This window comes from Gossypium hirsutum, chromosome A13 (genome assembly GCF_007990345.1).
Source record: "Gossypium hirsutum isolate 1008001.06 chromosome A13, Gossypium_hirsutum_v2.1, whole genome shotgun sequence".
NCBI classification, from domain to species: Eukaryota; Viridiplantae; Streptophyta; class Magnoliopsida; order Malvales; family Malvaceae; genus Gossypium; species Gossypium hirsutum.
Window position 1 is genome coordinate 109,026,491 of NC_053436.1, and position 13,785 is coordinate 109,040,275.

Consider the following 13,785-nt stretch of genomic DNA (forward strand, 5'->3'; position numbering starts at 1 on the left):
AGGTATCATAACAAAAATAAATTTTTAAAAAATCGTTATACTTAAATAACACTAAGATATATACAACTTAACAAGCAAATACATCTAAAATAGTAACAAAATTAACAATAAAATAAGAGTTATACAATATCTAAACAATAACAACAAAATAGTGAAATGACAACAAAACATTGATATAACAACATTTTTTTTTTGCAAATTTAGGTCGAGCTGGGCCCGAGTCAAAAAACCTATCTCGAGGCTTGACCTATTTTCTAAAACAGGCCTTATTTTTTATCTCAAACCCATTTTTCGAGTCTATACTTTTACCTGAACCCTCCTACTTTTTGAATGGGCTTTTGAATCAAACTATCCGACATGACCATGGACAAGCCTATCACCATCCCATGAATAAACCAATGTTTTTAATAATAGAATTGATAATCAAATTGATCAAGTTATCAATTCATTAATCCGTTTGATTTGATTAAAAATTCAAAAAAAAATTAAAAATTTAAAAAATTAGCTAGTACCAACTTCCAATCAAATTGATTCAAAATCATTATCAGAACCGTTACTCGATCAATTTCTGATCCAAACTTATTCAAACATCCAACCCTTCTCTCTCCTCTCTCCATATATATATCTCTCTCCCACACCCTCTTCCAGACCCAACCACTAGAGCCATTAATTCCTTAAAAGCTATTTACACCTATCACAACAGCTGTGCCCAGTTAGAAGCTAAGAACTGCGGGTCATCATCATTGAGCCCCCTTCCCTCATTTCTTTTCTTTTTTTGCTTCTTCCATAACTGTTCCCAAAAAGCTCTGATTAAAAATTTAAGACACTTAGCTGTAACCTTATCTTTTTTTCCTTATTGCCAGCCACATTTTTTGTTTCCTTTTTTCTAGGAACCCCTTCTTTTTGGAACTCTATTCTCTGCCGCGAGCATGGTTGCACCACTGTCAGCTTGGCCTTGGGAGCACTTGGGAATTTTCAAGGTACCTATATCTCTAAATCTATATATATGCATATATGTATGTATGTTGCTGATATTAGTTTGTCTTTGAATTGTTTTGTGTGTGTGGCGACCAAAGTATATACTTTACGGTCCTTTAGCTGCAAAAGCATGGTATTCATGGATGTATGAGGATAATATACTTAAGGATCTATGGTGTATTCATATACTCCTTATATGCACACTGAGAGGGTTCATTCATCAACTATGGAGCTCTTACAACAACATGTTTTTCTTAACTCGCAACCGTTGGATCAAGCAACAAGGTGTTGATTTCAAGCAAATCGACGATGAATGGGACTGGTATGTATATATATATAACATACATGAAATATTATTTCCAATGTAAATTCCAATAAAATCATTAGTTACTACATTATCGGTAAATTTTTGTTTTGGTCAATAAACAAATTACAATTTGATCATTAAACTTTTCAAAAGTTTTCATTTAAGTTATTAGACTGTTAAAATTGATATTATATAGCTTTCTTTGTTTGCATTGCTTATACAAATCGAAAGTTTTTTTTTTGCTTCTCTTTTACAATTCAATTTTTTTTATAAAACAAATTTGGACATCATGATTCTACGAACCAAAATTCAACCGGTCTCCGGCACTAACCGTTAAATTAACTTGGATCTAAGGTATGTTCTTCTACTCGTTAATGAGTACTGATCTACTGTTTAGATTGTCTAATCGTCACTTGGAGCTCACAGACAGAACTTCAAAAAAAAAAAACTTAAGAGTCCAATAATTTAAATGAAAAGTTTTGAATAATTAAATGACTAAATTGTAACTTTTTTTTAATTAAGTGACCAAAACAAAAATTTACCTATAATTTAGTAACTAACGGTGCAGCTTACACTAAAATAAAAAATATATAATCTGAATTATATTATTGTTATGTTGCAGGGATAATTTCATAATCCTTCAAGCTATGTTAGCTTCAATGGCCTGTTTGATATTCCCATCTTTAAATACACTTCCTTTATGGAACCTAAAGGGGTTTATTGCTTCATTGTTACTACATGTTACCATTTCAGAACCTTTGTATTATTGGGCACATAGACTTTTTCATAAACCCTACCTTTTCATCCATTATCATTCACTTCACCATTCATCACCAGTACCCCATCCTTTTACAGCTGGACATGCAACACCATTAGAGCACCTAGTGTTATGTACAGTGATCGGGATTCCGATAACGGGATCGATTCTGATGGGTTATGGATCGACGGCGATGATCTATGGCCATGTTTTGGTTTTTGATTTTTTCAGGTGCCTTGGACACTCCAATGCTGAAGTTGTTCCACATGAAGTTTTCAATAAGTTACCTTTACTTAGATATTTCATCTATACCCCCACGTAAGTAAATAACTATAAACTTTTTTTTTTGATTGATTGTTCTTTTTTTTGTTCGTTTACACAGTTTATAAAGACTAATCCTTTCAGGGCTCATGATTATCTCTCTCAAAAATATTGTTTCTAGCTAAGGACAACCAAAAAATTATTTTAGACGGGCCAAAAAAAATAATAAATAGCGGCAGAATGCAATTTTAAAATTATACTAGCTTATAACTTCGTAAAAGACACTATATAAATAATTTTTTATATTGGGGGACAAGGTCATTGCCAACTTTGTTTTTTGTCTTTAATTCTCGGATTTGAACATTTGAACATTTTAATTATGTAAATACACTTAATATTTATTGATATTTTCGTAATTTTTTTAAGAAACTAATTTCTACCCAAATTTATAACTTGGTTATTTTAGGCAATGGTAGGAAAAAGAAAAAGTTGCAAGTTGCAATTAATTGAGAAGGAAAGTTCATTTAAAGTTTTCCCAAGGAAAGTAGGTTAAGTTAATGAAGTTTTTTGGATCGTTCATAGATTTGTATGTATAAATGCTAAAAGTTATTGCTACTTAATAAACATTAATTATTCTTGAGCAATATTTTTTTTATATCCGAGTTGAATATTAATTTAGTTGATATTATTGTTATTATTATAGCTTCATGTCGGTTATGGCTTTAACTAAAATAATTTGTCCTTTACAAGAAAAATGAAATTATTCTTTGTTTTCTTTAGATACATTAATTATAATATGATAAAATTTTTTATTTCATAATTATAGTAATTTATTTTACCGTGATTTAAAGAACCAAATCAAATCTTAATCAAGTCACTATTACAACTGGATGGTGGTTGACCTCAATTATATGTCTTTAATTAAAACAATAGCTTGTCTTTGTCAAAAACAAACAAGGACCGGTTTCTTAGTTGGCACCATTAATGAGCAATGTTGTTATGTCAGGTATCATAGTCTCCACCACACAGAGATGGAGACCAATTTTTGTCTGTTCATGCCGCTGTTTGATGCATTGGGGAATACACTTAACACCAAATCATTCGAGCTACATAAGAGAATCACCTCAAATTCAGGTAGATTGAATTGTATTAATTGAGTTGGTGTTATTAATCAATTGAATATTTACTTAATTAAGAAATTATTAGAATATCTTTTCATATATAAAATGAATTATATTATTATGAGGATATTTTTATAGGAAAAAACGGGAGGGTACCGGATTTTGTGTTCCTAGCACATGTGGTGGATATAATGTCGGCAATGCATACACCATTTGCGTTAAGATCATTTGCGTCGACGCCATTTTGCATGAGGATGTTTCTGCTACCGTTTTGGCCACTTACATTTATGATAATGCTGGTGATGTGGGGTTGGTCTAAGACCTTTCTCGTCTCTTTCTACAATCTTCGCGGCCGTTTGCACCAAACATGGGTCGTTCCTAGATTCGGCTTTCAGGTTAATCCGCTACTAATCTATTAACTAAGTTTATAAGTATAATTACAAGTAAAATTAGAACAATTTTGAAAAAGATTCACACGTTCTGAGAGTTAAATATAGAACATAAAAATCAATGCCGTCAAAGCCTCATTAGCTAATTAAATTATTAATTAAGTAATTATTGCAGTATTTCTTACCATTTGCAACGAAGGGCATCAACAAGCACATAGAGGAAGCCATATTAAGGGCGGACAGATTGGGGGTCAAGGTTATTAGCCTCGCCGCTTTAAATAAGGTCAGTCTTTGAAATGGTAAAATTAAGATATTAAATTTTTTAATTTTTTTAAATTTCATTTTTCTAAATTTTACATAATAAATAAATAAAAATATCATCATATTTATTATTTTATGAAAAAGGGTGAATTTCTTTTATAAATTTTTAACTAAATAAAGATAAAAACATAATATAGTATATGTTTTAAATGGGCCGTACAGCTGAGATGGTGGTTGGTAGTTGGGAGGAATAATGTACTTTATGTATTATATTTATTACACTATTTACGCTATAAATGTGTTCTGTCCAAAATGTTTAGCATGTTCTAGCACTTTGTACTCGGAAAAGTATTAAATTATATATTTTTATGATAATAAAAATATAATTTTATTATTTTAATTATTTGTATTTTTATAATTTTTAAAAAATTAAATTAAATTTTTATCATTTTTAATGTGTTAAAGTATAATTTTATTATTACTAATTAAAATTTTATAAATTATAAAAAGTTTAAATGAAAATTTTTTCATTTTAAGAGAGCCGAACTCTGCTAAACTCTTAGATCTGGCCCTATTATCACATGAAAAACTTTTATAGCAAAAGATTATGAATAAAACTATAAAAGTAGGGTTATGTATTATGATTTATTATAATGTAATTATGATCACAATTAACTTGTGACTTCAAAAAAATTATGTGCGTACCACCTCTAAACACCGTAAATGGGAAATGAATGAATGCATGCATGCAATTTTACTATTAGTTTTTATATTTTATGAAAATTATGAATTTAGTATATGCAATTTAATTTGATTAATTTTAGTTCATGTACTTTTCGAATTGGTCAATTTTAGTTTCAATACTTTTCAAAATTTGAAATTCTAGTCTTGAACCAAACAATAGCAGTTGGATCCGTTTATTTAAATTCAATTATTAGTCTTGTATTATGCACACAGTTATAGATTTAGTCTATATTCTCCAATTGAATCATTTTAAGTCCCTATGCCTCTTGATTTTTAAATTTTTTATCTTGGCATAAGAACTGTCGCTAATCCATTAATTGAATTTTTAGTGAATAATATGTGGAAATAACAAGCTGGAATGACATTTACATATGATAATATGTTTACAACGTCAAACTTTGAAAATAGAAAAAACTTAATAAATTTAAGTTATCGTTGGTGAGGACTAGAATTTTAAGATTTGAAAAGTATAAGGATAGAAAATGACCAAATTAAGTACATGGACTAAATCCAAAACTTTTTCAAAGTACAGGGATTAAGAGTAGAATTTAACCCACCACCTTTTTTTCTGTACAAACCATGCACGCATCCATGCAAGGCTTTAATATCTGTGAAATAAAATAAAGCAATGTAATGACTACATTTAGTGGGTTTCAACTGAATCGTGTAGAACGAGGCTCTGAACGGAGGAGGGACACTGTTTGTTAACAAGCATCCAGAGCTTAAAGTGAGAGTGGTTCATGGCAATACCTTGACGGCTGCGGTTATCCTTAATGAATTTTCCAAGGATGTTAAAGAAGTGTTTCTAACAGGAGCCACCTCAAAGCTCGGTAGAGCAACCGCTCTCTACCTCTGTAGGAAAAGAGTTCGTGTTCTTGTAAGTCTTTTAACTCGAAATTTACTTTTTACCAGATTGTTTAGTTCAATTAGTTCATACAATGTCAACGTCTATATAGTTAGTTCTTTCTAGTGTTAGCCCACTCATAGCATTATTGCACATGTCATGAATTGACCTCAATGTCGATAAGTACATGTTTAGTTGGTTGAGAATTTATTAGTGCTTTTAGTGTGACTTAGCCTTAAATTAAGATGATTACTCTTCACCCAATTTTTCATATTCTAAAAAAATATAATCATTTCAAACGTACTAATAAATTAATTAGTTATGACTTAAACATGTACATATAATGTGCAGATGTTGACTTCATCGACCGAAAGGTTTCAAAAAATACTAAAGGAAGCCCCCGTGGATTGCCAAAACTATTTAGTGCAAGTGACCAAGTACCAAGCTGCTCAAAATTGTAAGGTATGAGAATACATATATGCATGATCACTATATATCGTTGAGGGTTGCCTCTTGACCCTATTAAAAACTCAAATAGGTTCACAGAATGAGTCAACTGAGTATTTAAGGATACGATAGGTTTATAGAGCATGAACATCTTATGGGGTGTGTAAAAAGACAAATTACATGCGATATATGATTAACCTAAGTAGTAGCTTCACCCAGAAAAGCTCTATATACTATAAGGCATGAATTTGAATCTGACTATATACAATTACGCATGATTATCTTCTCGAACATTAAGACCACTTCAAGTACTTACCTTTCTATGGAAATAAGAGACAAAAACTCAAAAAAAAAAAATTACAAAACATGTTGATGGTTTGGTCTTGTCTGGCTCTGTAAGTATGTAATATTATATACTAATGATGATTGAAATGGTTGTAATGGAAATTATAAACAGACATGGATAGTGGGGAAGTGGATAACACCATGGGAGCAAAGCTGGGCTCCATCAGGAACCCATTTCCATCAATTTGTTGTACCGCCCATTTTGCCTATCAGAAGAGACTGCACTTACGGTGATCTAGCTGCCATGAGGTTGCCACCTGATGTTGAAGGCCTTGGTTCTTGTGAGGTACTCTCTCTCCCCCCCCCCCAAAAAAAAAAAATCCCCCTACGTGATTATTATTAATGCAATGAATGAAACATCAGAATCAATATAATAATACCTTGAGTTCCATAATAAGATTGAGACTTTAAAGTTGTGAGGTTTCAACTTTGAGTCTCATCTAAATACAATGTCAAAAGGGTAGACACAAGTTTTGTCCTCCTTTAAAATGAAAAAATTTCAATTTTTACTCTCTAAGATGTATAAATTTTAAGTTTGTACACATGATAAAATTACACTTTAACTTATAAAAATGATAAATTTTGATCTACTACTCTTTTAAAAAATTATAAAGACATTAACTAATACAATGGTGAAGTGCATTTTAGTCCTTATAAAAATATATAATTTAATTCCAGCTCCTCCAAAAAATTTGGGTAAACTATAGTAGAGGTCACCTAACTATGATTTTTCTTTTTTAGTCACCAAACTATGAAAACTTATGAAATTGTCACCCAACTATTTAATTTTGTCTTTTTTAGTCACCAATTAACTAACATAAAAATAGAAACATAGAAGAATCCAAGATAGTTAAGTGGCCAAAAAACACAAAATTGAATAATTAAGTGATGATTTTTAACTTTACATAGATAACAAAAAAGAAACATAGTTAAATAGCTACTAATATAATTTACCCAAAAAAATTTCTGGTTTTATCTAAATGCGTATGTTCTCCACTAAAGTTTTTTGTTTCAGCTCCGATTCTCGTTTTATATAAAATTATTTTAATTGTTCAGTTTCATATTGGTAATGTTTGATTCTATCGAAACAGTATACAATGGAGCGAGGAGTGGTGCATGCATGCCATGCAGGAGGTGTAGTTCATCAGCTAGAAGGTTGGAGTCACCATGAAGTTGGAGCAATTGATGTGGATAGGATTGATCTTGTATGGGAAGCTGCTCTCAAACTTGGTTTAAAGCCAGTCTCGAGTGTAAACAATTGAAAAAAAAATTCTTTGTCATCAATAAAAAACCATCAAACAGTGAAGGAGAAAATTTAAATATATATATAAATATTTTTTTTAATTTTGAAAATTGAAACATATTTGGTTTGTGGTTTTATTCTCTTTATTAAAATATACTGTGTTTGGAGGAAAACAAATATGATACACTTTAAATTGATAGCGTGCAATGCAAGTAATATAGGAAGGTTATTCTTCTTTTCTATTATTTTTTTTTATAACTACTCATTATTAACTCAATATTAATTGATAAATAGGTTTTAGAAATTATGCTTTTATGTGGATAAGTTGAATGCTTAAATATTAACCCTTTAATTGTACAAGTAAAACGAGAACAAAATTCTCATATAAACAAAGGCCAACAAAACAACATACCCAACTATAAAGATAAAAAAAAAACAGTTGAGGACCTCAATCTAGTACTAGACAAAGCCTCTAAAGGCTAATAAACCGTACAATCCTATCGGTTAGATTAAGAACCATTTGATTATCGGTTCGAAAAAATTGAATTGATTTTTGATTGAACCACTTTGAATCGGTTTAATTTAGAGGTGAATTTAGAAATTTTTTTAAGTGGCTGAAATTGAATTATAAGTTTTTTATAAGTCAAAATAAAATTTTATCATGTATTAATTTATGATTATATTATTTTTAAAGGGACTTTAACAGATTTTTTTTTCATTTTGAAGGAGGTTAAAATGCAATTTAATCATATATTAATTTATAATTTGCTCCAAGTCAAATAAAGTTACAAAACCGAATGAATTGATAGTGAATTTATTTTTTTTTATTTTTGATAATTTATTTAATTAAAATTAAACCGATCTATTGTATTAAAAAGTGTAAACTACACAGACAATCACTAGACTATTAATAAATTTTATTTTAAGTACTTAAAATAAAAAATTTGTAATTTAAGCACCCACATTATATAATTCGGTCATTTTGGTCACTCTCATTAAAATCACAAACGGCAAATTAACGAGACAATTAAAAAATCGATATAACAACAAATTTTATCCTTAACTCTTATATATTATATCAGTTTAATCAAAATTTTATAAAATTAACTCTCAAATTTTATAAATATTCTCATTTTGATGTTTAAAATCTTTACAAATATTTTCAATTTATTCATAATTTGATAGTGGTAGAAGACATGAAACTTGTTGGATGTTGTTCAGGTTTTAACAGATATGAATCATTCAATTAAAAAGGCTTATATTTCATCTGATGGATAGTGGTTCATCGATGGTAGGATAAAGATTTTTAGCATAAATTTGAGATTATTTGTAAATTTTGAAAGTTAATTTTTTAAAATTATGATAAATCGATATAATATATAAAAATTAAGAGCTAAATATATTATTATATTAATTTTTTTAACAGCCACATCAGCTTTTCGTTTGTGATTTTAATGCAAATGACCAAAATAACCTAATTATATAATGTGAATACTTTAACTGTAACTTTTTTAAATTTTGGGTGCCTAAAATAAAAATTATTTACTGAATGAAGGACTACCTATGGAATTTACCCTATTAAAAATCAATTTAACCTTGGATAAAGGGAAAAGGAACAGCAAGACTTTAGTTGTTCCTACGTGGTGGAAAAAGAACAAAACTGGAGGACACGTGGCACCTTCATAAAACACCGACACTGTCCAAAATCCAACCGCCATTAAAACCTCTGTTCATCATTTTATCTCCCCTTTCATCTGCTAAATCCAACTTCTTTTAAAACACAATGGAGAAATCAAAGAGAGTTTCATTGGGTGTTCAAAAGAACACTAAACAATCCAAGAAAAAGAAACTCTTGACCAATGTTTTTAATTACTTGAAATCCGATAATTACATGTTTGCTCCTCTCATTTCTCCTTCAATCTCAGCAGGTACTTGTTTTTTTAATGAAGCTTTTTTCTAGTTTCTTTTTATATTTTGCATCAATGGGGGTATACCCATTTTTATTTTTTTTGAAGGACCGAAATTGAAAGAACCCATTAAAGGAAACAAGAAGAAGGTGTTAAAGATGGTTGACAAGTATATGAAATATGATACTTATATGTATGCACCATTGCTTTCTTCTCAACTATTGGGTTCCCTTTCATCAGGTACTAGTTTTTAATTTATTATCTTTTTTTGTTAATTAAATGGTTATTATTATTGCTTTGAAATAAAATGTAATTTGATTTTGTTAAGGGGTGGAAATAAAATTATAGATTTTTCGGTGCTTAATTTAATGTTTTACTTATTAGAGGGCTTTATATTGGAATTCTACCATTTGACCAAACCAACCTTTGCCACGCTTTCGGATTAAATTAAAATTTTATCCTTTTTAGGCTAAATTGTAATTTTATAGATTTTGAAGAGATTGAAACATAAAATTTTCATTTTAAGGGGACCGAGGCCCTGCCTAACCCCTACCTTCGTCCCTGAGCTCGACAGGATCTAAACATGGCGCCACCGTACCTACACTTTGGTACGACTTACCAGCTTAACGCCGGGCATCTTGGGATTAGAGGAGCCCCTAATGAGAGAGAAAAGCAACCCTATACCAAGCACTTTCCTGCTAACATTCAAAGACCTCCGACCCCAAAACCCAGTTCCTCCATTCGTCATCTTGACCAAGTGAACCGTCTTGAACCACCATAACTTACTCGGTTGTATTAAGGGAATGTAAAATTTTCTCAGTAAATGCCCATCCTGTTTGTGCAAGTACAGTGAAGTATGGTGTTAAAATTTATAAAAATGGTAGTTGAATCGTCTCCTCGAGTTTAATGCGTGCATATTACAACTGGCCTCGTCTAAGTTTTGCCCGAACCATGGTGGCTCCGATAGCCTTTCCATGCTATACTTCTAATGTTAGAATACAAAAATAAATCGTGATCTTTAGATATTCCAATGAGATAGATTCGGGATTCCGTCGATGGAGTATAGAAGCCGGTGTTGGCCGCGGCCGCCATGAAATTCTTGTAACATTATACAAATATGTGATATTCCCTAAATATTTTGTTTGTATCTTTTTATTCAGAACAAATCCAATGCATTAGCAAGGTCACCGTGGAAGTCGCCACAACAAAAACAAAATTGAACACTGAGTCAGCTAACGCTCTAGCAGAGGAGGAACAACCACACGAAGACACTCGTCCCACCGACAATCAAACAATAGCACAAGGAGAAACGGTGAAGCACATGGTTTACCACCACCGTTGCTCGACGCCCATGTCAGGTGTCACATTCTTAAAACCACTTCCAACGCTTTTTTTTTTCGCTTCCATTTGTTATATTATCATTTGTTTACAGGAAAAGCAATGGCAGATCATATGAAGGTGAGGAAGCTTGCTGTTGAGTAAAAATCTAGCAAATTATAGATCGTTGTAAAAAAATATTAGGTAAATGAACAAGATGAATTCATGCTCATACTATAGTGACATTTGCATACTATGTAGAACACTTCGTGTTTAACATATATATATATAATGAAATAAACGCCATTGATGTCCACTTGGAACAACCGAAAGCCGCCCATATGAAGGTGGCTAGATTTGTGGATACTATAAACCTGCTTTAAATGTATATGAATTGAAGATAGTGCCAAATGGTAACGTCTTGATGAAGACAGTGAGTAAATTAATATCTCCACAGATTCCAACTTCCAAGAGTTTTGGACTGTACTAGAACTCATCTCTCGCTCGAGCCGAGCGCGGCTCAAGTTCAAGCTTATTTATTAGTCCGATTATAATAAATTTCGTGTTTGTATGGATGATCTGATTTAAATTTTAAACATTATAATTATTATAATTTTGATTTTATATTTATTTTAATTAAAATCATATATACAGATTTGTGCAAGTTAATATAATTTATATGTTTGACGTTTTAAGTAGGTTGGTCGCATGGGATTCATGTGGAATTTAAAAATGCCACGTTGAAAAAAATATGTGGTAGGTGAAGTGTATGATGATTTTCTTTTGTTCACATTGTATTAAAACGACATATGTTATTATTGTGACCTCATCATTTTATGGTTTCATCCATATTCGATTCTCATGAGAGAGAATATAAATAATACTAGAAAATACTAGAATTTCTTAGACTCATTATGTGGGAATTAAACAAATTTAGGCTATTTTACCATTTGATCCAAAAATAATAATATTTACTAAAATAATTCTAGTTTAAAAATATTTATCTAAATAACCTGAAATAAATAAAAAATTTGGGTTAAGGAGATTAGATAATCGGCATCACTATTTTAATTAAAAAATCATTTTTGAAATTTTCAAAAAAAATAATACTATTTTTAATTAAAAATAATTTTTTGAGTTTTTCAAAGAAAATAATAAATATATTACTTTTTCTTTTTTAAAATAAAAAAGAACAATAATTTAGCAATGTTTGAAGATAAAAAATTATTAAAGTAGATTTTAATTTTATTTAAAGAAATTAATTAAATTGTGCATATTAAATTTAAATTAATTTTTTAATTAATAATAATGTGAGCGATGCAATAATAATTAACAATATGATAAGTAATTTAATATTATTTTAAAATATAAAAATATGTAATTAAACCTGAAAAAAGATGAGAAAATAATGAGGGGTTAATGTTGCAGTATTTTTATCTTTTTTGTTGGGTGACTTTGGCCATTTGTTAGCCGGCACCTCACACCCCAAAAAAATAATTTTTTGAATTAGATAAAGGGGCCTCGACCATCAATGTGTCAGCATCCAAAAAAAGTTTTGAAAAAAATACATGTGTGCAGGCTATCTAGTGTTTAAAACCCCAAAAAAATATTTTTAACAGAAAAATAATGGTGCCAGCCATCTATTCCCTATAACCCAAATTTACTATTCATTTCAGGTCATTTAAGTGAACGTTTTTGAATTTGAGTTATTTTTGTAAATATAAATTTTTTGAGTCAGATGGGTAAAATAACCATAATTTTATTTTAAAAATAAATTAAATTATTTATATAATCTTTCTAATATATGATTTTTTTTACAATTTGACAATTTTTCAATTTAATTAATTTATAAATTAATTGTCAATTAAAATTACCATGTATTTGACGGAAGAATTTTATTTAGATGGATAAATTATTAAAATAGTTATTTTTGTTTGCCTCGGGTTACACTTGATCATTTATGTTTGAAATGTTACGTTTTAGTCACTTACGTTATCGTTCTGTTACAAAATGGTCGCGCTGTCATTAAGATTTGTTACCTCCTAAATGACGGTCTAACGTGACAGTTAAAATAGATTTTAAATACTAACGTGGATATTCAACTAGGATGAGAACAATTTAAGAAAATTAACGAAATAGTGTACAAATTTTTGCCCTAAAACTCAATTTTCCCTAATTTAAAAAGAAGTTTCAGTTTGGGTTCTTTTATTAACATCAAAGAAGAGAAGAGAAGAGAATAGAAAAAAAAATAGACACACCAACATTTATTCCCACTTGCTATTGTGGTTGCCTACAATACATAAATAAAGAAAGAAAGATGAAACATGCCCTTTTTGTTTGTCACATATAATATGAAAATATGGATCACCTTTTTTGCAAAAGAAACTCATAATATCTTAACCTAAAACCCAAGTAAAGAACAAGAAAACCTCATTTACTTACTGTAATTCATGACCGGAACCTCTTGAAATGATCCTTTGTTCTTCCATTTTGAATAAAAAATCTATTCAATTGATGGAACACTCTGTTTGATTTCTAATGTTTCGATTCAACAAAGATGACCATGAAAATGGATGATTTTTTCAATTAAAATAGAAACAAAAACTAAAAGAAAAAGGATACCAATGGTTTTTTTTCCAATTCTATGATTATTTTGATGCATTGGTTTTGATTATTTTGGGAAACTAAATTAACAATTTCTTTAATTAATTTAGAAATTTTAATTAATTAAATTTATTTAATTCAAAAATCAATTAATTTTATTTAGTTGGACATCTACATTGGCATTAAAAACTCATTTTAATTGCCACGTCAGATTGTCGTTTGGGAAGTAACATATCTTAATGGTAGAGCAACCATTTCGT

At 29.8% G+C, this 13,785-nt stretch overlaps 2 protein-coding genes across 4 annotated transcripts; both read left to right on the plus strand.

Annotated features, from left to right (window-relative positions):
• Positions 1-651: 651 nt before the first annotated feature.
• LOC121212615 (very-long-chain aldehyde decarbonylase CER3) lies at positions 652-7,937 on the plus strand. Its single transcript, XM_041085734.1, has 10 exons — positions 652-980; positions 1,077-1,300; positions 1,908-2,360; positions 3,310-3,437; positions 3,563-3,819; positions 3,989-4,096; positions 5,489-5,695; positions 6,014-6,124; positions 6,567-6,740; positions 7,546-7,937. Exons 1-10 carry the CDS (start codon positions 930-932, stop codon positions 7,714-7,716), a joined length of 1,884 nt encoding a protein of 627 aa, XP_040941668.1. The 5' UTR covers positions 652-929; the 3' UTR covers positions 7,717-7,937.
• A 1,478-nt stretch (positions 7,938-9,415) lies between these two features.
• Positions 9,416-11,237, plus strand: LOC121202898 (uncharacterized). Of its 3 annotated transcripts, XM_041085736.1 has the most exons (4): positions 9,439-9,625; positions 9,713-9,844; positions 10,765-10,962; positions 11,037-11,237. In XM_041085736.1, the coding sequence occupies exons 1-4, from the start codon at positions 9,481-9,483 to the stop codon at positions 11,084-11,086; spliced, it is 525 nt and encodes a 174-aa protein (XP_040941670.1). In that variant the 5' UTR covers positions 9,439-9,480; the 3' UTR covers positions 11,087-11,237. The 3 variants fall into 3 exon arrangements, with proteins under 3 accessions (XP_040941669.1, XP_040941671.1, XP_040941670.1); XM_041085735.1 differs by having other exon boundaries at positions 9,416-9,625; positions 10,765-11,237; XM_041085737.1 differs by lacking the exon at positions 9,713-9,844 and having other exon boundaries at positions 9,430-9,625; positions 10,765-11,237.
• Positions 11,238-13,785: the final 2,548 nt, after the last annotated feature.

Bases quoted from the DNA above. Each gene is read 5' to 3' on its own strand.
- LOC121212615 (XM_041085734.1), top strand. From the start codon at position 930: ATGGTTGCACCACTGTCAGCTTGGCCTTGGGAGCACTTGGGAATTTTC. The intron at 3,820-3,988 runs GTTAATCCGCTA...TAATTATTGCAG, and splicing joins TTCCTAGATTCGGCTTTCAG to TATTTCTTACCATTTGCAAC. The intron at 6,741-7,545 runs GTACTCTCTCTC...CTATCGAAACAG, and splicing joins AAGGCCTTGGTTCTTGTGAG to TATACAATGGAGCGAGGAGT.
- LOC121202898 (XM_041085735.1), top strand. From the start codon at position 9,481: ATGGAGAAATCAAAGAGAGTTTCATTGGGTGTTCAAAAGAACACTAAA. The intron at 9,626-9,712 runs GTACTTGTTTTT...TTTTTTTTGAAG, and splicing joins TTCTCCTTCAATCTCAGCAG to GACCGAAATTGAAAGAACCC. The intron at 9,845-10,764 runs GTACTAGTTTTT...CTTTTTATTCAG, and splicing joins ATTGGGTTCCCTTTCATCAG to AACAAATCCAATGCATTAGC.